The sequence below is a fragment of the Vidua chalybeata genome, chromosome 8 (assembly GCF_026979565.1).
Source record: "Vidua chalybeata isolate OUT-0048 chromosome 8, bVidCha1 merged haplotype, whole genome shotgun sequence".
In the NCBI taxonomy this organism is placed as follows: Eukaryota; Metazoa; Chordata; class Aves; order Passeriformes; family Viduidae; genus Vidua; species Vidua chalybeata.
This window is the reverse complement of record NC_071537.1, coordinates 15,723,324-15,750,552: the sequence shown is the minus strand read 5'-3', so window position 1 is coordinate 15,750,552 and position 27,229 is coordinate 15,723,324. Positions and strand designations below refer to the sequence as shown.

The window sequence follows — 27,229 nt, the reverse complement described above, 5'->3', positions numbered from 1 at the left end:
GAAGTAGGGGTCCATTTAAATCTAAGAGTTTAAGGCAGAAGAAAAGAGAGAAGGGGAGAAGCATCTTCTTTATATTTACATGATCACAGTGCAGGTAATTTGTGCCCTTACAGGTAAGAGTATACTGAGAAATGCCAGACAATATTTCATAGTCCCTGCTCTGAAAGTAATGGCACATCAATTGCCTATCAGTGAAAAATACAATTCCTTCAGCCAGTATTATCTTTCTTGACGAAGAGGGATCAATGCTGCACATCAGCCACCCTAAAGATATGTAGTCACTTCCAGCCACAGTTCTGTGCTACTGGAAGTTGCCCATATTGCAACAGTTCTTTTGCTTTAAATGTTTAAGAAACACATTCCCCTATATCACTTATTCATCACTAGAGAGAAGGGAAAAAATCTAATGTCAGACTTAAGCCTTAAAGGAATTCTTTCTTCATCACAAAGATATTTCTTTAGTCCATCAACTTAAAATGAATTATATAAATCTTTAGGTATGCATTAAAACAAAACAGAGTTTCCATTCAGAAGTTTTGCTACAGACTTTTTGTTCAACTGACAAAGTACACTAAGGAGTGTAAAAAATATTTATTCAACCTAATTCAACATAACTACAATTTTCAATACTTAAAAACAAGATTTACAGAGTAATGACCTTTAACCACTCATGTGAAATCATCTTACAGTCCATACAGTATTTTATAATTGTATTTTTACAATAGCTTTAACTTCCAGAGGAGACAATGACCTTTCCCATTAAACAAGTTTCAAACCCACTAATTTGCATCATTCAATTTTCTCCATGAGACTTTAAAAAACAGTAATAAATTGTTTGGAAATATATACAGTGAAGACCACTGAAAAGCTGTTTTCTTGAAACGAGGAATTCTGTAAGAAATACATACTATATTGTTTCAAGACTATCTTACAGAGTGTAGCAACTTTCAGAGGCTGCTACTCAGTTTAGGTTTTATATAAAAGTGAGCTCACTAAGACAAATATAATCAGCAGACTTACAAGGTTATAGTAGTTCTTCCATTGCAGCAAGAGCCTCAAAAGTATTTGATATTGATTGAGTGTATAATTTTTAACACCTGTATAGGTTTTTAATACTAATTGACCTTTATATACACTTTTGTACAGTTTTAAAATATTACATCTTGGTAATTAAGATAAACATACTATAGAAAAGGTACCTTACTTTGAATTTCTCCTAACATACATTATTGCAGTCAAATAGGAAGTCCATTCTGCATTTACTTCATTTCTGATGAAAAGAAATATTTACTTATGAAAAAATCCACTCAAAAGATTTTTTAAGCTATTCTTCATGCATTTGACATATTAATATAAACAAGAAAAAACTTGGAGAAAAACAAAGAAATTGGTCTTAAGAAAGAACTTCAAATATGAAATCCAGATTAGGTCTGGTATGAATATGCAATGGCCATATTATGTTTGTCAGAATTTAACTTCACAAAACAGTCAACATCTGTTGAAATTAGGTTTAGAAATACATCAAATAATGGAAGTGCTAATGTCTCCCTCAGCTGACTACTTTAGACATATGGGAACAGTAAAGCTTACTGTCTAAATAAACTTTATTACACATTTAAGATTGATCCTCAGTGCTTTACAAAATGGAGCCAAGTTACCTTAAGCCAAGTACCCTGCTGGCAGGATGCTCAGCTCAGGTATCCAAAGTGTAGTGTCAGCCCCTTGCAGCCAGCACTTCCACTAGAGCAGGAGAGCCTAGTCCTGAGCACAGCTGAGTTACACACTCAGGTCTGGATGCTTCAGGGGATGGCCTGCTCTGTCAGTTCAAATGGAGCTTTAGTGTTCAATGCTGTGTTCTCACAGGTTTTCTGTGGGTATTTGCACAACATAAAGGAATATGGAAACTAAACAAGTCTGTAATACTTAACTACAAAATAAGCAACTGAAATTTATTTCCCCCTTGTAATTATTTTACTGTGGAGGAAAAAATGCTATCCAGCACCAGTTACAAACCAGTAAAGCCATGAGAAAATGACACGCGGCACTGCAGAAGATACAACAGGACACTGAAAATTACCAGTAATAAAATAGTCACCTGAAAGCCATGCTGATTTTAACAACTAATACTTAGGTGGTTAAAGCTGACATACAAGTCCTGTAGAGAGTGATCATCTTCTGCTTTCTCTGTCATTTGGGTATTTCACACTCCCCGTTTGATACCAGCAAAACCCAAGGAAAATTATCTCTCCTTGGTAATGACTCACATTCCCCTTCTAAAACAATCTCCCTCCATTGTGTGAAATGCTAAACTGAATGACAGCATGGGTACAAAAACACCTATAGAAAAGACATTTGGATATAGCCTACCTAACTACACTTAAAATGTTCTGTAGTTGATTTTTTTTCCATTCAGTATATTGGCTTAAAGAAAATAATTCAAAAGCCTATTGCCCAACAGAAATACCCAAAATATAATGAAAGCCAAATCACATTCTCAGGTTCAGTGGAAAGGATTTACCTGCTGAAAGGATTTACCCTGCCACAAGACAGTGCTTTATTGTATTTAAAGAAAAAAAAATAGAGGAGCAGCAACTTATCACAATTTTCCACTACTGTGCAATAACAATGGAACCAACACAACATGGAAACCTGTTAGGTGAGACTCTGTGACATCTGGAGGTTACAGCTTTACGCTCCTTCTTGTTCAGGATAATTTAAAATTTTGCGGTGAGCTTGGCGCAAATATTGCTGCTGCTTGAAGTAAACCTTAAAAGCTCCTTTTATAGCAACAAAAGCAATTCCACCCTGAAATAAAAAGATATTTTGAAAACCTGCACAGTTCAGTGCCATATCACTGCAAATGTTCTTAAAAATTTTCAGTCAGAGAAGATTTGTTTTCTAAACATATGGTATTTTCTTCTAAAGATTAACTAATTAGTACAGTTCCAAATGAGTATCTCAAAGTTTTCTGTCACAATGCACTATGACAGACGTAAATGTTAGTTAAAGGGATTACAGATTGAATCTATAGAAGCTTTTATTTCCTTGGAAGTCTCACCAGTATTCTAAATTTTAAAAATCAAAATCTTATTTCAAGAACAAAGAAAATGCAGATATGTATCTGCTTTCCTCCCTTCTCTGAATGTATACTATACAAGGCACAAGGAATAGTACTGATAACCATTCTATAACTAGACTGTGAAAAATGGCACTTGCCAAAAGTGGAGTAAAATAAAATCTATTTTTGTAAAACAAACTATTTTTCCCTCTAGAAAGCTTTACAATATGTTTATCCCAAGTCTTCAAAATGAGACACCCAAGAAGATTTTAGTCTGCATGAACATTTGCAGTATCACTGTTTGTTCTGTATAAAAGAGAGGGATGCATAAACATGCAGGAATTGAAAATGGGCTGTGGTGACAGATGAGCAGGGATTCCATATTACCAAACTCAGTGGACTTGTCCTTGAAAGGCTGCAACCAGAGAGGTTATTCACAAAGGAAGAGATTGTCATTCATTCCCTCTCCATTTGAATTCTATGGAGAGTTAATTTTCCTCTCCTTATTAAAATAAGAAACGAAGGGTTTTTCTCAAAATCAGTAAAAGCTAATTTTGAAAGGTTTATAATATAAATCCCAGTCTTCCCTTACAGGGACTGTTCTTAGAAGATGCTGGCTCCTCATCTTCATTGTCAGCCTTAATTACTGCTAAGGTCTGCCTACTACAGTGCCACATAAAACTTTCATCCTTGTCATGAACTTGTCATGAAAGTCATAAAGACAGTCTTTCACACACATGATGTTTGTCCACTGCTAAGACAGGCAACCCTAAAAATCCTCTTCCTTTAATCAAATGCTGCTCTTAAAATTCCAGATCAGTTTAGGTTCCTTTTTCCTTTGCCTCCCTCCTTCACAACTCTTCATATTCCTGTATTATAATAATTTATGAAACAAAGAGTATTGAATCTTACCAAGATTGTCCTTTGCAAATTTGAGTTAACACTGCTGAACATCAGCTTGCCAACTATTGTGGCAATAGTAGGGAAAACTAGAGCTCCACACAGAATACGTGTGGCAGAGACGTGATCTGCCAAAGGGTTGGCCTCTGCTGGGATACGAGGAACAGGACATCCAATGCCTAAAGGGATTAGAATGGGGAAGAAAAGGTTACACAGCCACTGCCTCAAAAAAGAGCACAGAAAGTACATTACTGCCCACTGCTCACTCCACTACCAATCTATAGCCCAACTACTTTTTGAGAACCATGTCTCTTCTCAGAGAATATTCTGTTTCCATTAAAAGACTGCAGTTTGACTTTCAAGTAAGACCCATGAATTTTAGGAGCTTGTTTTGTTACTAAAGCCTGAACTGAAACCATATTCCTGCTACTCCTGCCCCACCCTTCTCTGGACATACATACAAACACAATCTATACAGAATGAACATGAAATAGAGGGATAGTGTTAATCACCTCTACTTAAAAATAGCAAAAACTACTTGCCTATCCCCATCTCCTAAAGGCAGAAATTCAATCTTGGCATTTCCTTTTTGAATGTAATCACATTACCTGGAAATATGCTGTTCAAAATTTGTAGCTTATTAGAGTATTTGCGCCACAGTCTGAGCACATAGTCCTCCCAACGGATCATCTTGCCCAGTATTAGCATGACTGGGATAGTGGGAAGGCCAATCAAAAGGAATAAAGGATCAGCTCTCTCCATCACATCAAGACCTTCTTTGTGACCCACAACCTAAAAAATATGCATATAGTTGAGAAACAAAACAAAGGCCACAACAATGTTACAATGTACAAATGAACAAAAATGTAATTTAAAAAGTTGAGTTTGTTTGAAGCTGCCCACATGTTTTTAAGTTAAAGAAAAAGGAACACTGTTTTACCTAATTTACAGTTTTATCTTTGTATCCTGGTTGCTTATGGAGCATAAAGCAGGTGAGCTACCAGCTCTATTCTGCAAATCATTAATCTTGCAGAGAGCTGTAACAGAATTCCCTACCATCTCATGAAAGGTTTCATGTGTTTCTGTGTAAATAAAAGCCTAAACATCTGAAACACTAATAATACAGCAGGCTTTCCAAAATGCATTTAAGAATTTACAGTTTTAAAACAATTAATTCTAGACTCAGTAACTGATCAGATACCACTGTTCAAAGGATAAATTGATAGTAGGTACCTCAGGATGTTTTTATCTAAATTTTATGGTTTTTAGGAATACCTTACATAACAGAGATCACAGTATTTAACTATTGTTTCTCTGGACAATGCAGGAAGATGAACATAATTTTCAACTGTAGTGGAAATAACAGCATATGTATGTTATTGTACCTTATTTTCAAATGTAGTTAGTTCAAGGATTTTAAAGGATCATTATTACTGCTGTGTCTACACTTTTCTTCTGACATGTAAAAAAATAAATCAAGTTTTTCCATTTATAAAATGCACATGTTAAAACTGTAACAGAATGGTGCCTTATGTCTTCTAAAAAGTACATTGTTTTAAATTTAAATAAATCTAATAGGACTGAGGATAAAAAATTATATTAGAGTGGTAGATATCCTCTAGATTTGTCACAATTTAAGTAGTATAAATGCTAATACAGTCCTTGAATTGCTTCCAGGAAGAACACGCTCTTTCATTACTTTTCCTGTAAGAATCTGGGAGGACTAAAAACACTAAAATAATAATTATGTTTGTCAGGCACTGGATTTTCTGATGTGTTTTCATTGACTTCTTGTTTTCCCGACAAGTACAGTAACTTATCAAGTCTTCAATTGCACAAAAATTAGAATTAGGAGGTAAGAACATGAAACAACAGCAAAATTTTAAAAAAGGAAAATAACAAAACCAATACTTCTGGAATAGGTAGGACACAGAGAAGAAGCTACAGTAATGTACCACAGTACCTTCAAACAATTTTGCCTTGCTCTGAAAAGCATTCCATGTTACACCTCTAGAACAGGAAGTTATGTTCTATACCACAGCCTCTAAAAATAGGCATAATCAATATTGTCGCTGCCAAAAGATTATTCCTGAAAAAACATTCAGCATTGTCTTCCAGCTTCTTCTGTATCTTCTACTCAAGCTGTGAAGTCTGACACTACCCTTTTTCTCCTTACAGTCATTACCCATCAAAAAATGCCTCAGTACCTTGTCTCTTTCTGCTTTAGATTACTGTATTTCTCTGCTTTCAGTAACTCCATCTGACTTGTTACTGACTTAGCTACCACAATGTCAATTCTGTATTTATTTTTCTGCACCTGAGGTCTAAAAATAGCCTCTGTGCTTCTCTCCGGCCCTTCAACTAAAGAAATGGAGTCTGAAATGCATCAGGGGAAAAACTGTATTAAACCTAGCAAGGTTGGGGTGGCAAAAGGGGTGGAACAGTTTCCCTTCTACTACCCGCTCAATCTCCTCCTCTACAAGCAAAACTAAATTATTGTCTTGCCCAGCATGCCATCCATACAATCAAAACACTAAATCATGAAATTAGCAAATTCTTCATACCTGGCATTTGACCAGCTGCCTAAACTAATGTTTAGACAGATCCTCACTTCAAAAGTAAAACAACTTCAGAACAAAGCATTTATTTTTCCATCTGGCTGTGGAGTTCTAGGGCAGCTAAAAAGGTCACAATTTCCTACAGAAAAAGAGCTCAGTGTAGCAGTGAACAAGGAGTAAAGAATTGGTGCATTTCCAAAATCTCTCTGTAGTATTACACATGGTTGTAATGCTCCTGTTGGAGCCACAAGAAGAAAATATCCAGTGAAAAAATACTTAATTGCACCACTCTGTAATACACAGACTCATCCACTGGAATGCAGGTGGTATTGAAAGCCATTACACATCACCTAGGCAGCTGCCCAACCCTTGGCCACACTGGTACAGGGAAACTGCAACCACTCATTTGGGCTCCATTTCTGCTTTCAGATCACATAGATCACATAGAAACTGAACCAAAACAGCACACCATCTTGACAGGGAGTGACCTGCAGGGCAGGGCAGTACCACACATCCCAAGAACTGGTGCCAAATGACTTATGAGAGAAGAACCAGGTTGTATATTTAAGATTAGAACTGTGTAAAGGAGCATTTATTAACTTTGTTAATTCTATCTACAGCTGAATTAGCATCAGAAATACTTTTATGATTTCAGGCAAAACACAAGTTTTAGACTCGATATAAGAATCAACAACTAAAAGGGTGATTGATGAAAGTGCTTCTGATTGTACAATCTCTGAAAATTCTGGTCTTGTGGTTGAACTAGGATTGCCATGAACAAGTCTTTCCATAGTTAATAGTGTACCACCTGTCAACATTACTTTTCTATTTAATAGCAAGTTCACAAGAACAAGCAGGAGAACTATTTTTCCCCTTTCAACTAATCATACAGTCTGAAGTAATTAAAACATTAATCTGCAGTGTTTTGCATTTCTTGTTTATGAATGAATTGCATCATTCAAAGCATGTATTTTCCTTTATACAATTTTTTAAAAATCACATTATCCAGAAAATAATTTACCATGTTTCAATTTCAACCCTTTGAATGTTACTAGCAAAGCTTTTCACTAAGTAAAAGATTATATCTCATGTCTTTACTGAAGAGTTACTCATTATTGGTAGCTAGGTGGTAATGGCACCTTTCCCATGAGAACAAATTGGGTTCACCAGTCTGCCATACACAGGGCAGCCAGCTAGAACAGTAGTGGATTTTGTTAGCTGCAGACTGAACCATGCCCGAACAGGCATACTTGCAGTTATAAACTATGACCAGTTAAATGTGAAAAACCATCTTGAATTCACTGGTAACTACACTGAAAGCAGCTAAGCATGCTTTAAGCCAAGGAAAGAGGAGTCTGAATTGACTTTTGCTTTCAGAGGTGGCAGGAAGAGGGAAGATGTGTGTACCTGCATGACCGTCACCGCTCCGTACGTAACGGCTGTCCAGTATATAGAGCCCACCATTATACCAGCTGCAGCAAAGGGACATGCCTTTGAGATCAGGCGATCTGCAAGATCCAAAACGTAAACAACTGGACCTATGATAAAGGAAAAGTAAGGTTTCAAGATAGATATATATAGATACACACAGATAAAAGCATACTGTAGAAAAGTCAGCATCAATCACCAGTAAGAAAGAACAAACGAGGCAAAGTAAAAGTCTGACATACCACACGTGCTGTTTAAGTGAGAATATACAATTAAAAGCTATTAAGCTAAACTTGTAACTTCTGCCTACCTACCATTTAATTTACCACATAATCTTTCTAGGAGATTGATACACTGCTTAAAGCACTAATTTACCCACAGATTAGCTTCCTTTGTGTTGAGTAAGAATTGTTCTTTTGTAGAAACCACTTTAGGCTTAGTGCCTTTTTTATTTGTTAGATATTTTAGTTTTCTAAAGGAAAAAATACCCATTTGTTGTAATGTACTTCATGTCCTTATCTTTGACAGCTTCACCTGAAAATTCTGTCACTAAACCATCCTGCTATGTAGTAAAAAGTAGCACAGTTAATACAAAAGAGTCCTTCCACTGGAAAAGGCTGCCTTCAATATGTTTAAAGGATCACCTCTCAAAACACTGGAGGAAAAAACACTCCTATTCAGGTTATTCAGTGCCTTTGACAACAACACATGAATAGGTTCATTGTTCTGTCTATGTACAACTGCACTTTCCAGACTTACACAGGGCAAGACAATAAATACCCTGACTACCTTTGGTGAGGTAAACAAGGGCAATGCCTGCATCTTTTCTTTGAGGAACTGCAAGAGCATGAGTGAAGCAAAAGCCAGAACACTGAAATGTATATATGGAAGTGAAAACCACCATCACCATAATCTGCATTATTTTGTATTTGTCAACAAATTCTACATACAGTCTGTCCTCCCACAGCTCATATGCATGAACAGTTCCTGTGAGCTCCCTCCTACTTTTTCCTACCAAAAATCAGTGACAATTCTCAAAACCAGCCTACAGGCATTCCTCAAGTAACTAATCCTCCATGTCTCTCAAATTTTACCCACAGTGACAAAATTGTGACTCCCGTTTCATGACTTAGTTCTTATTTTTCTAGAGAACAGCTCTATTGTGAATGATTTCAAAAACCCCAGTTCTACTCAGCTCAAGTCAGCTGGTGGAAAAAAAGCAACAGGAACATCCAGTTCAACTCTTAACAGTTGTGTTTGACTTTCCAGAACACACTTAAGAAGGTGCTGGGATGTCTATCAGTATGCTGGAAGTAGCAACAAGGTCATAACTGCAAGTACTAAATGCACAGTAGTTTACACATCTTGACTGTTTCCCAGAGTCACTGAAAAATTTGTTTGGTTGTACCATTTTGAAAACATGTTTGAAGACAGGAGACTCAAATGATACTGAAGGTTGCCTTGTAACACAGGTATGAATAAATTTCACCTACTGATACTAATCATTAAGAGAAACTTGGCTAGAGAATCAGGTATTGAATCTTGAGAACATACTAGGAAAAAATTATTGAAAAAATCTTTTAATTAGCCCTTAAGAAGTAAGTAGTGAGAAAGAAGGACAAAACTGGTTTTGCTTTTTAAGGTGGTACTGAGGAAGAAACAGGAAAATAAACAGGAAAATAAATATCACTGATACCCAAATTAAAGAAGGAAATAAGAAACAAAAATATTTTTCATTTTGAAAATTGTATCATGCTTTAAAGAACTTTTTCTGCCAAACTGTTTTCTTTTTATTAAACTGAAATAATTATCTAAGAGATACTTTAATTACTTTCAAAGTGGTAACAATATTTATTTTTCATTTTAGTGAAAGTTCTCAAAAGAGCAGAAAACAGCTCATAGGAACATAATTACCACCAATCACCAGAACTGATAGGCACTATCAAATCTAAAATGGAATTATGATTTTGAGATGTTTCATGAGAGGTTGTTTTGAACTAGTAACACCCGCTGTTATTTATATTCACTGATGTCTCCTCAAGTTGATATTACTTCTAAACTATAATTATAAATTAAAATTTATGTTGGGGGTATCCTTTCACAGAATTTTTAGAAAAAAAAAGTTTCCAGCAGTGCATTAGGGAACTCTTAAAGTAAATAAGTTTCTGAACTGTGATGGCTCAGGAAGGGTATGACTAATATTGTCTTCAAAAGACACCTGCTGCAAAATAGGGCCACTAGCAAGGCTTCTTGGAAAATTCTTACTGTGCTTAGTCTGCCTGGTGTGACCTTGATTGACTTGTAGTTGAATTGTGCTATAACAGCTTTGGGTTACTAGAAGGAGTTACAAAAGGGCAAGACTGGCTCACTTGTTTAAGGCACTTCAAGGTCATGACTGATGTTCCATGAACCCAGATTAATTTCCCTGCTCTACTATTGATGTCTTGTGTACTCTTATACAAGTCTGAATTTTTATGCCCTTATCTTTAAAAATGGAAAAAGATGGTATTATTAGGAAAAATATATCAAAATACATGAAGGGAGTCTCACATACCTGCATGCCAAGAGCTTAACAACCTCATGCAAAAATTTTAGGCCAGCTTCAGAATCCAGGAATGTTGGAATCTAAGCTTTCAAATACAGTATGCCACGAATTGCAGGAACAAATTAAAATGCCTGTTATGTTAATGTATCCTGTCCAAATTATAGTTGTTACCCCTTTTTGCCATTGTCAAAATAAAATGCAAATGCATCTCACATTACAGTTTCATCAGTCAAGATACAAACAAGAATTTCAAACAGTCACAAGTTTTGTGATGCATTCTGTGTCCAGATGAAAACCCAGTTTTCTTCTCAAAGCCAATGCTAAATGTTATCATTTGATACCTTCTTTATGATGGAGAGTTACCCGATTCAGCAAAGCCAAATTGCAGTTGTTATATGAATAATTTGTAGTAAGTTTCATACTGGTTTATGTCTTTTTTTATATCAACAATGCAGTACTGTTGTGTATCTTTTCTTTCCTATTACTCAGTGTTCTATCATGGAAGTAAATATCATCACTCAAAATTCCCCTGACACTTTAATTTCGTCAGCCCTTAAGCTAATAAGAAAGAGGTCCCGTCCCAAAGAATTGGCAGTGAGTTATTTTCAGCTCTTTTATTACAGAAATAAGATGCTTTAAAAAAATCTTCTTTAAAATCCTCTAAATGCCTGCACTCAATTGCTACATCACCACTTCTATAACAAGCAGTTTTACTTTTAAACAAAATTTAAGTTTCCATGGCAACATTTCACTTCCTTGATTTGCTTAATATATCCCATAGAACACATGGGCAAACGAGGGCTGAAATAACAGCAAGCACTGCTAATTTAAATACATGCAACATACTGTGCATTATCCTACTTGGCTACTCAAGTAAGAAACTCTGGAAGACCATGTCCAACTTTTTTTTCACCTTGACAAACAGAGCTAGAGCAATACCTAGCAATCATAAATATTCTGCTTCTTGATTACAGGGCAATATTGCCTCAGAAACACCTCCTGACCAAAGTGAAAGTGTTTTTCTAGTAATATCACGTGCTTCTTAGGAAATTCTCCTCTGAATTTCTTCTGATAAGTGTCTCTGCAAGCTGAGTCAAAAAAAGGATGTGTTTATTTGCTGTGTGGCAACTGCTGAAAGAAGTCACCTTCTGCTCAACAAGAAAAATAATCCCATTAGCCAGGAAATAATTACAGATCAATGGCAAGATTTATCTATATACCTAAGTGGAATACATCCAAAACTTTTAGAAGGTATTTAACTAAGCCACCAAATAGGATGCAAGCAGAATATAAAGTTATTTCTTTCTGCCTGGAAAAGGGAATAGACAAGTTTCCAACAGAAAGGGTGCTCCAAGCACAAGAAAGGAAAAAAAAAGAAAGCAAGAACAAATAAATAAGCAACAATTTAAATTATCTGTATCTTACCTAGCTTTGGAAATACTATTAAATATTCTGCATTGCACTGAGGACAAGCAACTCTAGCAGTACTGTTTCCTCTTTGCTTTTCATCCACCCAGCGCTGCAGACAAGTCTGATGCACCCATTTGGTGGAGCCCCTGCACCTGCAGGGTCTCACCCACTCTGCTGTCCGATCATCCTCATCGGTAGCAAAACAAACCCAGCAGCTTCTGTAATCACAGGAAGAAAAAAAAAAAAGATATTTTCTGCTACTTTTACATGCTTAAAATAAACATTCAGATGTGAAAGCATACAGCTTAAGAAAATGTGCATCTAGAGGAGATGATGGTTATTACTTCACTCTTAATCACCAGAAGTGTAAGTATTTTGTACCAGAGTTTTGCTATAAAGTCAACATAATAAACATAATTTTTCAGATAGCTAAACAACTGCTTTACACATTCTGAATTATTAATTAAACTTTTAGATAATTTATGATTAAAAAGCATTGAGACTATAGTCCAATCTTTGAATAATTCAACATATGGAAAATCCATATTTTTTAATGTTTTATCATCTCCTTCTACAACATTTTGGTAAGTTTTTTTAATTTTAAAAATAAAAGATCAATACTGTAGTCCGTTACTTTGGAAACTAAGTCAAATCCACTTAAATGGTAAAACAACACAAATGATACAATATATCACAAAAAACTCTAAGCAATTATATCAAATTCATTTGGTCTCTTTGAAAAGATGAAGTATTTAGTTCAAACAAGTTGACTTTGTATAATATAAATTAAGTTACAAAATACTTCAAGAATACTATTGGACCAATAGAGAAGGAAATTTCTGCTTTGGACAATTATGTGGACATAAAAATTCAAATATATTAATTATGTAAGGAGAAAACACAAGACTGACAGTGTATACAACCTCACCTGAAGTGAGCACAGAACCAGGAATTCCCAGATAAGTTATCTGGTCTGAAGATTAGGCCAGACTTTTGGCCAACTTATAAAAGAAAGCAAAATATGGATCTAAACTAGGAAAATATCAGATATGTTCAGCCAGTAATTTTTAATGTGAAACAATTTGCTAATTCCCATAATGAAGATATTGAAATTTACAGAATAAACCAGAGTCTATCAATATAAGAATATTACTATAAACTTATATATATATTTATAATGGTTTGATTTTTAAAAAATATTTTATGCAAGCCACTACAATCATAGTTACACCCTTATAAAGGAGCACAGCAACAACCTCCCTATAATTTAGCTACCAAGACACAATCTAATTAGACACTGACCGAACTGAAGTTTAACATCACAATTATCACAATTTTGATGATGAAGTTTTGTTCTCTTAACAACTTGGGTAACATCATTAAGACAAAACACTGAAAGGTTTCTTATGTGTAACAAGTAACAGACAGTAACTGAGGAAGAAGAAACTGAGAAATGCTCTGATGCTCATAAACAAAATAATTTTATTATTTGAGAATAATGATTGTGGATTCTATGCCAGGATGTTACAGTAGTTCATGATGCTTTTTCCTCTCACTTTTGCTTTTGTTTAACTCCTATTTGAGAAAAAAGAAGGGGGAATCTGCAATGGGAAATTTAATTTTGTCAGGCTCCAACTTCAAGAAATGAAAAATATTGTTGTCTAACAGCTTTGCTTTTAAGACTTCACTATTTTGGATAGTGTTCTATTTGTAAATTGAAAGTGTTCCTTTACAGAAGAATACCCATGCTTTTGTAATAGAAATGACTGTGCCTAAAAAGTACTTGCAAGACATTCTTTAAAGCACTAAATCTTTTTAATATCTACAGTAGTAGAATTTGCTGAAAAAGTTGCAATTGTGTCAGAGCAGAAGGCAACATGTAGCAATTTATTACTAGCATACTTGTAAAAGGGAATACAATTTGAGATTCAGATTCCAGGGAAGACTGGAGAGAAATTGCTCAATTTAATATTGAACAATCCATAAAATGAACCTGCAATGTCCACACGTGCAGTGGTAAGTACAGAACGCATTATAGTAGGTAGAGATGTAAATTTAAACTGTGGTGGTCTAAAACTAGAGCTTTTCAGTTGATGTCTGACATCTGGAATCAAACTGTAGTTTCTTCCATTCATCTTAATGGGAAGGTAAAATCAAAGTCTGACGTGGCTTTTTTCTGTCCTTCCCCACACTGGTTTGTATCAAAACTGTCATGCTATTCACTCCTGCAACACCACCCTTCTTTTTGCCTTGATGCTCCCAATGTGCACCTACTGCAGTCCCAAATGAAAGGACACATTAACCTTCCTAAACAGGAGGAGCAAAGACAGACAAGTCACAAGTTAGTAAGGATCTGGATGAAAATGCTCAGACCACAACTAAGACTTGTAAGGATTACAAAGTATGGCTGGTATTTTGGTTCATTGCACCCAATATCAAGTTCTTACGAAATACAAGTTCTGGCATTGTCCATTGATTTTTATTTACATTAATAATCCTCAAATTTACTTTAAGAGCAAATAATACTATACAACAGTACTGATAATTGTTCCTCGTCAGAAGGTTTTTTCTACATTACAGGTAAACATTCACTCACTCATTCCACATCCTATTTAAGTCTACAACTGCTCTAAAATTTTTAATTCAGATTTTTATTTATAAATTAAAGGCTTCACAACAGAGCTAGTTAGGTCTGAGGATACCATCACAAAATATAAGTCTAGAGTTTATTCAAATAATGACAGATTTTAGCATAAACATAATCTTGCTACACTGCAATTTTAACTAGTGAATTTGTCCATGACAATGGTTATAGATTAAATTCTGTTCTCAAGTTCTCTGTCAAGGTTAGTAAGTCAAATAATATGCATCTTTTCTTTAATTGCTTCATCCAATTTCTTGCCAGCCAATCATACCTGAAAACCTGAAAGACCTATTAAATTAATAACAAAATCCTTCACAGACTTAAACCTTTAGCAAGTCATGAATAATGAACAGTAAATTCCCGGTATACTGTCATCAGCTTTATCTCTTTCCATTGACAGCAGCTGTAGCAGAAAGGACTAAATAAAACCATTTCAAAACAGCTATCTAGGCTCTTGCCAGATTTTCCATTTTCTTGTACTGAATAAAATATGACCTTGATTCTTACCACTGAATCAGGTTGCTACTCAGATAACCTGAAATAGAAAGGGCTGAAAAGGTGGAACAAAGCATTGTTTCTGATAGAAACTCGAACCTTTTTCCTTGATGACTTTCTACATAGCCAAATCAATAACACTAATGTATTTTTCCACACTTCCTTGGCTAAAAAAAAAAAATCAAAACAAAACATACAAAACTCCAGACTAATATCACTATTGCAGCTCTGAATATAAGGCTGCAAATGCCTCTTAGATTCAGCTCCCCAGCAGATTAAGCTTTCCAGTCTCAAAAATTCTATTCTGACGCTATGAATAAAGCATTTTTTGCATCTATTTCTTTCTCTAGACAAACTCTTTTCAAGGCATTGCTTGTGTTAAGAAAAAAGCAGATGGGGAGAAAGTTGTACTGAAGATTAGAGATCCTATACTCCAAATGTTACACGACTAAGAAGCCAAGGCCTGCCTAAAACCAGGTTCCTCCAAACCACAAGTTTCTTACCAGTAAGGAGCCTGCTCTCTCTGGAACCTGGCTGGAGCTACAGCTCCAACACATCCCTAAGACCTCCAGTATTAGACACATCTAGACTGCTCTCCTTTTTAGTAAGCTATACCCCTTCTAAAGGTTACTTTTTTCCAAAACCAGTCTTAGATGGAAGGGAAGACAGTATCTAATTCATGTTATTTAAATCAAATCTGACTCAATTTGTGAAAGCTGAATCCATCATGAAACAGTTTTGTTTTCAAGCAGGCGTGACTGTGCAAAGTAATACAAAAAAGTAATTTAAAAGCAGTATGTTGATTCTCTATACACACTAGTAAAAGGTTTGTAAAAACTTCTAAAGCCCCATAAGCCCAGCAGATATCCTTGTATCCACAACACTTAATGGAAGATGACTTGCTAGACTGGGACAGTACAGCTGTTTTATGATCTGGTTTCAAATATTCAGTACTGAAATGGGAATGGAAACATCTTGGAATTTTCCCCCTTATGTTCAGTGGCATACAAATAGGAATGGTTAGCAAAATCAGAAAACTTCTCAGAAAAGAAAGCTCTACTTGACTTTTAGACCTAACTCTTACCGTGGGAAATGCAAATTTGAACATGCATGACACACTCTGGAATCATGAGATAGAAATACAATTTTCCTCTCATTACAGTTCCTTCATAAAACAAGAAATTTTCTTCATTTCTCACATCATAAAGCTCTTTTCCCTAAAGTGGTAGGAATTTGTTGATATCTTACTGCAAGAGTAAAGCCTGATTGTCCTGCTAAGCACAAGGTGTCTGAGCTGCTTATTGCATTGAATTTCACATCCAAAAAGAAGAACGTGAAAAGGCTGAAACATAACTGATAGCAACAACAACACAGAGAACCAGTGAGGGGTGAAAAGGTAACTTGAAAGAAATGACTGAAAGAGTTCCAATAACTAGCCATTAAAAGGCACTGTTCTAAAGGATGACCCACAAGTCTGCTGTTTGGAAGAGGCAATTTTTCATGAGCTTCTATAACAGCTTTTTATGCATAGTCTATGTCGACAGATAAAATAGCTTTGATGATGAATAGTGATAAGCTTTACACTAAACTTGCAATCTGGCAAGTTTAGTGTAAAGCTTATCACTATTCATCATCAAAGCTGAATCTAAACAACTTAGATCACTCTAAGTACTACAAGATCATGTTTAAGTTGGAAGACTAGGATGTCAGAAAAATGGAGTTACCTAGTGGCATTAGGCTGCTTTGGAGTTGGCTGGAATTTTAGTAGAGGACAGCAAACTGTTCTCTCAAAAAGCAAGAGGAACACCTCATTGCAAATGCTACCACTAAGCATTTCCCTTTCCTGAGTGTGCAGAACCAGCAGCAATAGGATCTTGTGCTAGAGGGACACTGCCTGCTCATGAGAGAATGCAAGCCTAGCCTACCAACCCCTGATAAAGGCTACAAAGGAATACCATTAACCCAAGAAATGTTAGCTTATGTCATGCTTCACAGAAGAGAACCCACCTGTGGGATGGAACATTGCTCTTTCTCCAATATTTTCCTGGCCAACACAGTGGAAAATACTTCAATCTTCAATCCAAAACCCACCTATGAAACTCAAAACACCCTTACACTATCCTAAAAGGAAAAACTCACAAGGGAAAAACTCACACACTGAGTGAAGAACAGACACTGGTGCAAAAATAGCAGTCTTAGATGTTCCTTGGGGACTTTAGTGGATGCTTTTAAGGCAGCATGGCATAGCAGCCATATGTCAGCCTGTATCACTCAGCTAGAAAACATGTTGTCACCTTGAAACAAAGTCTAAAATACTCAAAGGAAGTCCTGAAAGTCATCTGACCTTATACCCAATTCTGCTCTGCCTAGTCATCAAAGATAGCCTGCAAAGCTGAGTAAAGGAGACACAGTTAAGAATCTAGACATAACAGTAACTACACTTTACCACAAAAGCAAAGCTTTCAATAGAAACAGCTCAAGTACAGAAAATCAAGCTAACGTTGGTATGAACATACAGAAGTGGTATTTATATATAGGTTCTGACTTCCTCTAACCTCAGGATGACATAGTATAAACTAGATTTTTAAAAGCTTTTAACAGAAGCATGTGGATAACTAAAACTCAGTAAACAAACACATTAAAACCCCATAGAATAATTAACGAGAAAGTGCACCAGAAAGATCTACTGATTATCCGAAGTTCAATTCAAGCTTTATTATATTCTTAATTACAGCTTAAATCAAGGGGAAATATTTTACACTTGAGTTCACTGCACTATATAAAGGCAGAGATATGAGGAAAGGACAGTTCACTGAATCCTGCTGGCTGCTTTCTAGCTTGTGTATAAAATTAAACCTTTGACTGCCAGGCATCATCTATTGTGCTTAAATTTGGCCTTATTTTTTATGGTCTTTGTTCTAGCCAGGTTAGAATAAGGAATCTCTCCTCAGATCTAGCTATCTTGTTGGGTTTTGGTCTCTAGTTTGCCAAAATCTATACTGTCAGTAAAAAAATTAGCTTTCATTCTGGAAAAATTAAACTTTTGCAACCAGTTATTCAGACATGTTCCTTTTACAAAGTTTTCAAAATTCATTTATCTTAAAGGCTTTAGTATTACCATACTCTTACTTTTTCAAAAGGAAAAGCTAAGAAATCACCAAAGCTCAGTGCCCTTGCTATCAGCTTCTAAATATGCAATGAATTTTGATGTTAGAAACATTTGTTTTATTTTCTAAGTGAGGGAGGGAGAATAGGGCCCTTCTAGATGTGTACAAAAGACAAATCAGGAAAAACTACTGCTCATTCAATAAGCACTTTATTACTAAAATATACGTATTCCTAACTGAACTCTTACTAATGTATATTAGCAGCTTGGCCTACAACTAACAATAAAAGCTACTGAGTGCCTGCTGGGGGTAGATAACACTGATTCTTACCATCTTAGGAAGAAAAACAAAAGTGACTAAAACTAAGTGGAAAAAGAAAAACCAACTAAACAAAACCTAAACAAAGAACCACATACACATAACTATTTACTTCCAAAATGGAAACAATGCTTTGAACAGAAAGTTGACACATAGTCAAGTACATACATAGCAAACAGTGAAGAATTCTAATAGCATTAAGTTAATGCTTTAAAAAATTAATGGATTTTTTTATAATGGAGATAGCATATGATATGATACAGGGAAAACATTTTCTCATGCCTTGTTTGACAAATCTGTCAATAATCACAAACACAGAAGAGATGTGAAGCAACTAGGAAATTATGCATTAGAGGCTATTTAAAGTTACTTCCTTGAATGTGACTTTAAGCATCTTAATTACTTATTAATTACCTCTACGATGACCAGACACCAAATGAAGACAAAGATATGCAGTTTCTATTAACCAACAATGTTATTTTGCACTGGGGGAAAGGGGAAGGGAGTTGCATCAGAAAAATACTGATACTGGTATTCGTGGTGCATGTACAGAGTAGACAACAGATGCTACAAATATCAGGAGTGACCTATATAGAGAATAGACCAAGTTTGACTTGCTTAAAACTGTAACCATCTTGACATTAAGCTGTAGCTGTGATAAGCAAATGATAAGAAACACAAAATTATTCACTGAGTCTGTATCTTGTGAGCTCAAGCTCCTGCAGCCATTTCCCAGTGTCAGTTAATGCAGAAGTACAAATGAATCTTTAGGCACAGTAGCTTTAGTTACAAAAGTAATACATTAGCATAGACATCTGTCAGAAACCAAACATGGTTCCTTGCTTTACATTCAATTTTTAGGGAAAGTACTTGTGAAATAGAAGTTTGATTTTCTTAAAATGTATTCCTAGAGTTTCATGGTTAAACTGATCATACAGGGTAAGCAATCTTACTGTTGTGTTCTTCCAAAGAAAAGAGGAGAAAAAAAAATAGAACTGTAGTCCTCCAACTGCAAAAAGTAGAAGACTCCAAAGCAAGCAAACTTCTTTGAGCTCAAGAATTTATGACAAATACTATTACTCAAGTTATTCTCAGTTTACAATTTCTATTTTTTCACAGAAAATTTACAGGATAAGAGAACAAACCAAAAAGCTCTACTTAAATCAATCGTCTTATATAATCCTAATAATAAAAATTGGAACAATTTCTGACCTAAAAATTACCAAAATTTTTAAATGTCCACAAGATGAATTCTTGGGATGTTAATACCTCAAGAACAACAAAAACCACTTATCAAATGTGGCAGACATTGAAAATTTGGAAATGTCTTTACTCTGAATAAATGTGAACAAAATTGCAAGGTGTCTGATGATAACATTAAGTAACTCTCCTCGACAAGCTGTGGAAGTGACTGCATGACTCACCAGTAGAACAGTCACAAGCACCCTGCACATGGTCTTCTGTAATTACATCCCTCACAGAAAGCTAACTAAATGTTGGCACATTTTAGGGCAATAAAAAATATCCACTTCTAAACAAAAATATTCACATTCCAGGAAGCACTTAGAAGAAACAAATGAGAAGAGATCTGGAAGGTACATAATGACCACATTGCAGGTTTAAAATACAGGTTCTTGTCTTTTTTCTAGAATGTGAAGAAATAATTAATTATATCAACATGGCTTAAAAAAATACCACTGAATGCCAGCCCCTCTTGTCCATGACAACTTTTTTATTTACCATCTTCCCACTGTTTTAGCAATTTCTTTTACTACGTACATATTGAAGAAGAGCTGCATGGTCATAGGAGGAAAGAGGCAGATACATAAACTGAGAACACTAAACAGTCCATACTTTCCATAAGCAATCACCTGAAAACCTAGAAACATTAACACTTACCTAAAAAGTTTGCTTCTGTGAAAGTTGTTTCCAAATATAAGCACATACAAGGATTCCCTGGTTAGCCCTTAAATCAACTGGTATTTACTTGTTATAGGGGAAACTATTATATAGCAGGCCAGTTTAATTTTTATGTTAACTTAGAAACAAATGAACAGCTAGCCCCTGATTTAATACAACTTCAGTGCAATTTTTTTTAAGCAGCATTTGGAAATGGACATTTTGATTGTAAGTTTTCTTATCCTACAGTAGTCTTAGACAGGAAGTGTCTAATCCTTCCCCCAGAACCACTGACACAAAAATCCTGAGCATAAGCACTTCCATTCAGTGTTCAAAATTTTTGACAAAATGCATTCATATTAGCATTAACATGACAGGAGCAAAAATTCTTAAGAGAAAAAAAGCAAATTCCCAGTCCAACTAGAGAGGAAATTAACTTTTAGGTACAAATTTCAGAGCTGGTGCTAAAAAAGACCAAGTGCAGATTTGCTAGAAGGTGTCAGTGGACTGTACCTCCCTATTGGCACAGTATGTTTAAGTTATGCAGTGCAAATGAGATGGTGCTGTTTTCCCTTAAACTGGGATTGCATCTAGACTCGGTATCACAGAATTACAGCTTGGAAGGGACCACAGGATATCTTGTCAGACCTCCTGCCCAAGACAGAAGCAACACCAAATTCAGACCAGTCTGCAGAACGTTCTCCAGCTGGGTCCTGAAAAGCCCCATGGGCTGAGATCCACGTCTGCACTGGGCAACTTGTTCCCAAGCTCAACTGCATCACTCCCATCCCCACATGCTGAAAACTTCTCTGTTCATATTTACAGTTGATTCTCATCATCCTGCCAGGAACCTCCACAGTCAGTCTTCTGAACAACCTCCTTGGGATGTAGAAGGTTATCAGACCTCCCAAGCCATCCTTTCTTCAGACAGGCTTAGCTCCCTCTAGCTTTTTCAAGTAAGTCATGTGCTGCAGCCCCTTCACCAAATGTAATCTCAACAGTTTCTTTAGAAACATCAGCCAGAAGCAGTTTGCCTTAATCACTCCAGACTGAGTCCTCTTATTCTTTTGCACTGGCTATGAATTTGCTACTTGGGGTAAATGACAAATGCCAGTAAAAGCATGAGCAAGTCACACATTCTTTTGATAAAGGTAGGTATTTACATCCTATAAAAATCTAGTACTTGGCCCATTCTGCTGCTCAGGGGAAAACAAAAATGTTCATTAGAAAGCACTTATTTTCACATCAGGAATTTTCCACCCTCTGCACAATGCAGAAAGGCCATAACAGCTGGCATATTCATTACCACTTTAAATATTACTTTTAAAAGTTGTTCCAAAATTGATACCTTAACCTTTCTGATATTTGTCTGTAAATTATTATACATATATTTATTCAACACATTTGCATAAACTGTCAGAAGTTTCCACTTCAGTGAGCACTTAAAGACACTACAGCAAAGGAAACCATTAGAGCTTTAAGCAGTATTACAGAGTCTGAACACTTCTACATGGAAGAGATCAATAAACAGGAGTTTGTATAGCCTTTTTAGAAAAAGTGAATGTAACAAATGAAAATATTATCTGAGTGCCTTCATAACACACGGGATGCCAAGAATTTGAGTACAAAAATTTGTAAGTTGTTTCTCAGGAGTTTCTTCACACTTAAATAGTTATCTATCAGAATAATTATCTGCTGTCTGCAGGTAGAAGTTAATTGTTAAGCAGTGACTGAAAGACGTACATTTGTTCCTAAGCATATGAAAGCAAACATCAAAGACAGAAAAATAAATACATTAGACAACAGTCAAAAGGTTAAGATAGTTTATAAATAACATGCTGACACTTGCATATTTCACATGGGCAAAAGGCAGTGCACAGGTCTGCAGTAAGTCTCCACTAATCATCTTTACTGGTAAGACACAGGAAGAAGTCAATCTACATAGAACGTTCACGATAAAGTGAAGCAAAATACTAAAGGGATGTACCTGGGATGAAGCAGTAATGAGAAAGCCAAGCTATTATAAAGCTATTATTGTTTCAAACTTTCTTTCTTGAAACCCACTCTCCAAGATATGTGTGATTTTGCTTTTTCCATCCTGTATCAACATCAACTTCCAAATAGTTAGGCTAAGGACAGGGAAAAACAAACCCCTTGTTTCCTTGGTAGAGATTAATCCAGCACAGTCCATTCTCTACTCTTACACACCCTTTCCTTCTGAGCATGAATAACCTACTCTCAAGAAGAACAGAAAGCCAGGTACTTCTAGACAATGACAGACTTCAACCAGAAGTTAAGAAGACCTCTCTCTAAAGAGTTTAACTCTGTTGTGAAGAAAGAAAATAATTACTTGAGGTAGGACAAGGAAGAGAGACATGCTTAATCAGTACGAGTAACACAAACAGACTGAGTAACTGCAGAGATGGCATTCTGTGAAAAATAAAGATAATACATAAATCCTGTATTGTGATTTATGTTGCTTATTACTCTGCATATCTTATCTGGGTGAACTCCACTCCTACAAAGAGTTACTTGTGTGTCAACTTCCATGAGTGAGAGAAATCAGAGCACAACATACAGCACAAGTCTAAGATGTTCAGAAAAAACACTTTTAATCAAGGATCACACTGCACTAATTACACTGTTGAGGTTGTAGCATTAGGGTCTTAATCCAAAACCATGTATTAGCTTATTAAAGTATCAACAGTTAATTGTGCAAATAAAACTAAATCAATGCCTGCACTTTTTACTTGGGAAAAAAAAAAAAAAAAGAAAAGAAAATTACTATGGAATCAGATGACAGTTCAAAAAACTGAAATAGAAAATCCAATGCTATTTTGCAATTTTTGAACTACAACTGCATTTTTCCAATAAATCAATGATATGGAAAAGAGAAAATTTAATTGCAACAGTACTCCCCTCTTGATAGTAAAAGTAATTTCTTAAGCAAACTACAATTTATTGTTTAATTGCTTTTAAAGTCTACCTGCAATTTCAGCTCTCTTGTCTCCTTTCAATAGGGAATGGCAAGGGTAGAGACTTAAAGTCACATCATCTTGCTCTAGTTTTTATCACGGATACTGACCACAACTGAGCAATTACCACCCAGTCAGAAAATTAAGAATGCTAATTCAAAAACAAAGCCATGCTAAAATTATCACTATGTTAATTCTTCAGCATGTACCTGGACAAGCCTTCAACAGATTATCCATCAAGTGTTGACTAACATCTCTGAAGACTGAAGTAACAGAAAGCAATGGTGACCATGGTGGCAAATGTATGGAAAGAAGAGAGCAGCTGTCTTTAATTTGGATAGTATATGAAATACCATTAATCACTAGCACAGGATATGCTTTGAAAAACAACCCTAGCATTCTGAAGCGCTGGCATAACCAACTGCAAGAGTAATCCACACGTAATTCAACAGAAGTCAAGAGAATAAAGCTTAAAAATATGAGTACATTTTAGCATTACAGCTCACATTAACAGCACATAAAAAACCAATTGCCACATAATTTCAAGTTTTATTGAAGATTACTATAATTCTGTAATTTATGCATTAAACAAGAACAAAGGCATTAAAATAATGAAATAATAAAATCTCACCATTTAGTCAGATTACTAATACCTGCCTTAAAAGTGTACACATTACTCCAGAAATATGGGGTTTCACCACAGATTAAAAAGATTTCTGCTTGCAGAAAAGGACATTATCTTAATAATTATTATCTGGAACTACTATATGAACATGAAAGAGAAGAAAAAAATTACAAGAGGGATGGAAATTCCAATTTTGAGGCTAGAAAAGATGATGCCAATCATATGGATTAGTTTCCTAAATGCTGCAAATGAGACAATCCACAATGTAGTGTCACTTCACAGTCATGCCTCTTGTATTTATGCTACAGTGAATCCTTCAGGTAAGTATAAAATCCTTAGGTAGAAATTTTGAGTAACTGACTCCTTACATCTTAACAGCTATTTACCTTCTTTGTTATAAATCCGTGGATTGCTTCCTAGACTGAAATCATGCAGACAAATAAAGGGTGGAGCACAAAACACATCAAAGAAGGATGAATCCCAGGCAACAATGTAATGATGCTATCTGCACTGGATAAATCCAGTCCCTGCACTGGAGAAATCCAACTTTATTAAGGAAATAAACCTGCTATATAGATTTATATATACAGGTACAGAATCTAAGAGTCAAGAGAAGAATCCAGCTGTTCCCTCTCACAAGCAGAGAATTAAAGAACTTGCTCTCGGAGCTCTGACCCTTGTATACAAAGCATGCACTGAGTGCATGCACTCAGATCTGCAGCAATTCTTGATGCATGTCACCACTCTCAGTCATGATCTAGGTACTGGAAACAGAAGAAAACCCTTCTTTTTCCCCTCCTTAACTATTAGAATCCAAATGAAAATCATCTTCACTAAAAGATCTGTATTTTATTTTAAAGTATGCACTTTGTGTTTAGCTATAATCATTAGCAACTAAAGATTTTGCATATATTTTATCATTGAGGAAAACAAATATCTGTCATGAGCAAAAAAGATAACAGGACAGAAGAAGTATTTCCATTCCTCAGAATCCCCACAGATAATTTAACCATGATGTATGTCCCTTAGGATGAAATACTGAAGGCTTATCTTGATCACCACTACCAACAACATGACCACAGTTATGTACAACCTTCAGAAACATCAGATGCATAAAAATCTCTTTATTCAAATGTAACCCTGCTCCATAAACCAAATACAAAGCAGAAAAATTATTTATACCAACTGCATTTTGAGGTCTTGGTTAGTCCAAAATCCTTCTATTGATGTTGTGCTACGCTCTGAATGAAATTAAAATCCTAAATACTTGGTTCCTTCTTACTACTATATTCATCCCTTGTGACACTCCTGTTTCTAAAGTTTCCTATAATGATCCAAAGGAATTCTTATATGAAAGCTCCAGCCTCTCTTCATACCTCCTTTCATGCTACTCAGGTACTTCAAATTCTTTCCCTGCTGTCCTTGTTATTAAGGAAATCAGAGACGCTGTCCAATTGTTTTACATATCAAGCTACTCCAAGTATACTAGAAAAAGTCTTAGAAAAGAGCCAGAGACACAAATTATAATGTCACAAACTTGAAAGGATACAAGATTAAATGCACATCAAAACCCACATCTCTATTACAGGTAACAACTGAAGAACAGTAAACTGGTTTGGCAACCAGGTAACTAATTTCCTTTTTTTTTTTTTTTATTAACTATTTAATTTAACAGTGGGTCACAACAAAGATTATAAACACAACCTCACAGCCATTTCCCAATAGGGTGAACTAGGACTTCAGAGTGTGATACAATAGCCATGGGCATCAGGGCATCTACTCAGTATTATGGTTCCTAGAACTCTAAATATGTATTACTGGACTTCAAAATTCAGGATGTAGATGAAAGTTTGTTGTGTGTTTTTTTTTTTTTTTTAGCTTAAGAGGAGTTGATTCAGTAATACTTTTATAACATAAATCATCCTTTTGTCATCTCTTACTTTTTCAGTTTTTCTAGAACTAAAACTTTCCCTCCGCGAATCACTTTTATCTTCTTTCTATATCAAACTGGAACTTCTCATTCCCACCTTCCAGGCTGCACAAGTTCTATCCCTGCCTTCCATAGTTTGTATTTCCATCACCTGCCTTATGACAGGCTGTATTTCATTAAATACTCTTCCCTTAAAGGCGACTTGGAAAGGGTTCTTTTTGATGAAAACTTATGATAAAAACTTGACAGGTTCATCAACAGAAGCCTGACTGCTTGTGGATCCCCACCTTCTGAGATGCCAGGCTATTACAACTCCTGCAATAACATGCTGTGAATGTGGTTTATTGTTTGTAGGAATAGGTTGCAAGGGCTTCCTGGATGAGTCAAAATTACACTTAAGGAATCTGAAGTGCTAAGTGGAACAGGGTGAAAGTGCTACATATTTAAATAAAAGCACATAGAGAAAACAAGTATAATAACCAGAATTTAGAAGTTAGCAATTATAGACGAGGAAAGATGCTTAAGTCATAATACTTCTAAGGTTGTAATTTTTAAGAACGCTCTAGAAAGCAATTGTAGGCTTTCTTCAGATCATAAAACCAGCACCAAAACACACAAGGCCGGCTAAGCTTAGGTCATCTTTTGGTGCCTCACTTTACGTGCACGTCAGTGCGTTCCCTACCCAGAGGCTCCCCTAGACCCAGGGACAGGGACTGCAGCCCCCGGCTGCCCCAGAGCCTGTCCCAGCTCAGGCACACCCTCACCTCCTGCGGCCGAGGGCTGCGGGAGCGATCCCTCCTCGCCCCTCAGCTGCCCGCGGTACCTTGCGCTGCTTCACGACAGCGCTCGCACAACTTCTGTCCGGCCACCAAGGCAAAAAATGAAACCGGACCCGCGACACCGGCCCCAAACCCCCCGCGGGGGGCTCACAGGCCCAGCCCGAACGTTCCCTCCCCGTACCTGTCCATGGTCTGCGGCAGCGCCAAGCCCGTCTGCTCGGCCATGGCCCCGGGCGGAGGAGCGGGCCCAGCCGAGGGCCCGGAGCCTGACAAAGGCGTCACGCGTGCGGCGGCGGAGAAAGAGGAGCGAACGGGAAGGCGGCAAATCCGCCCTTCCGCGGGACGGCCCCTCCTTCGGCAGGCGGGACGCGGCGCAGGGCCGGTGGCCGGGACAGGACGGAGCGCCCGGGCCGCCGCGGGGAGAGGCGGCGAGCGCTGAACACAACCGCGCCGCCGTCACCGCCGCCCGGCCCCGCAGCGCGCCTGCGCCAAGGGCAGAGCGCGAGCTCGTGCCCGGAGCGCCGGGAGCTGTAGTCTTGCCGTAGTCCCGCCGCGATC

The 27,229-nt window shown here is 36.5% G+C and overlaps 1 protein-coding gene across 2 annotated transcripts; it reads right to left on the bottom strand.

Annotated features, from left to right (window-relative positions):
• Positions 1–576: 576 nt before the first annotated feature.
• MARCHF5 (membrane associated ring-CH-type finger 5) lies at positions 577–27,132 on the bottom strand. 2 transcript variants are annotated; one of them, XM_053948789.1, is made up of 6 exons: positions 26,853–27,132; positions 11,915–12,117; positions 7,924–8,024; positions 4,567–4,750; positions 3,971–4,137; positions 577–2,805 (listed from the first exon to the last, which is right to left on the bottom strand). In XM_053948789.1, exons 1-6 carry the CDS (start codon positions 26,894–26,896, stop codon positions 2,689–2,691), a joined length of 816 nt encoding a protein of 271 aa, XP_053804764.1. In that variant the 5' UTR covers positions 26,897–27,132; the 3' UTR covers positions 577–2,688. The 2 variants fall into 2 exon arrangements, with proteins under 2 accessions (XP_053804764.1, XP_053804763.1); XM_053948788.1 differs by having other exon boundaries at positions 7,924–8,054; positions 26,853–27,131.
• Positions 27,133–27,229: the final 97 nt, after the last annotated feature.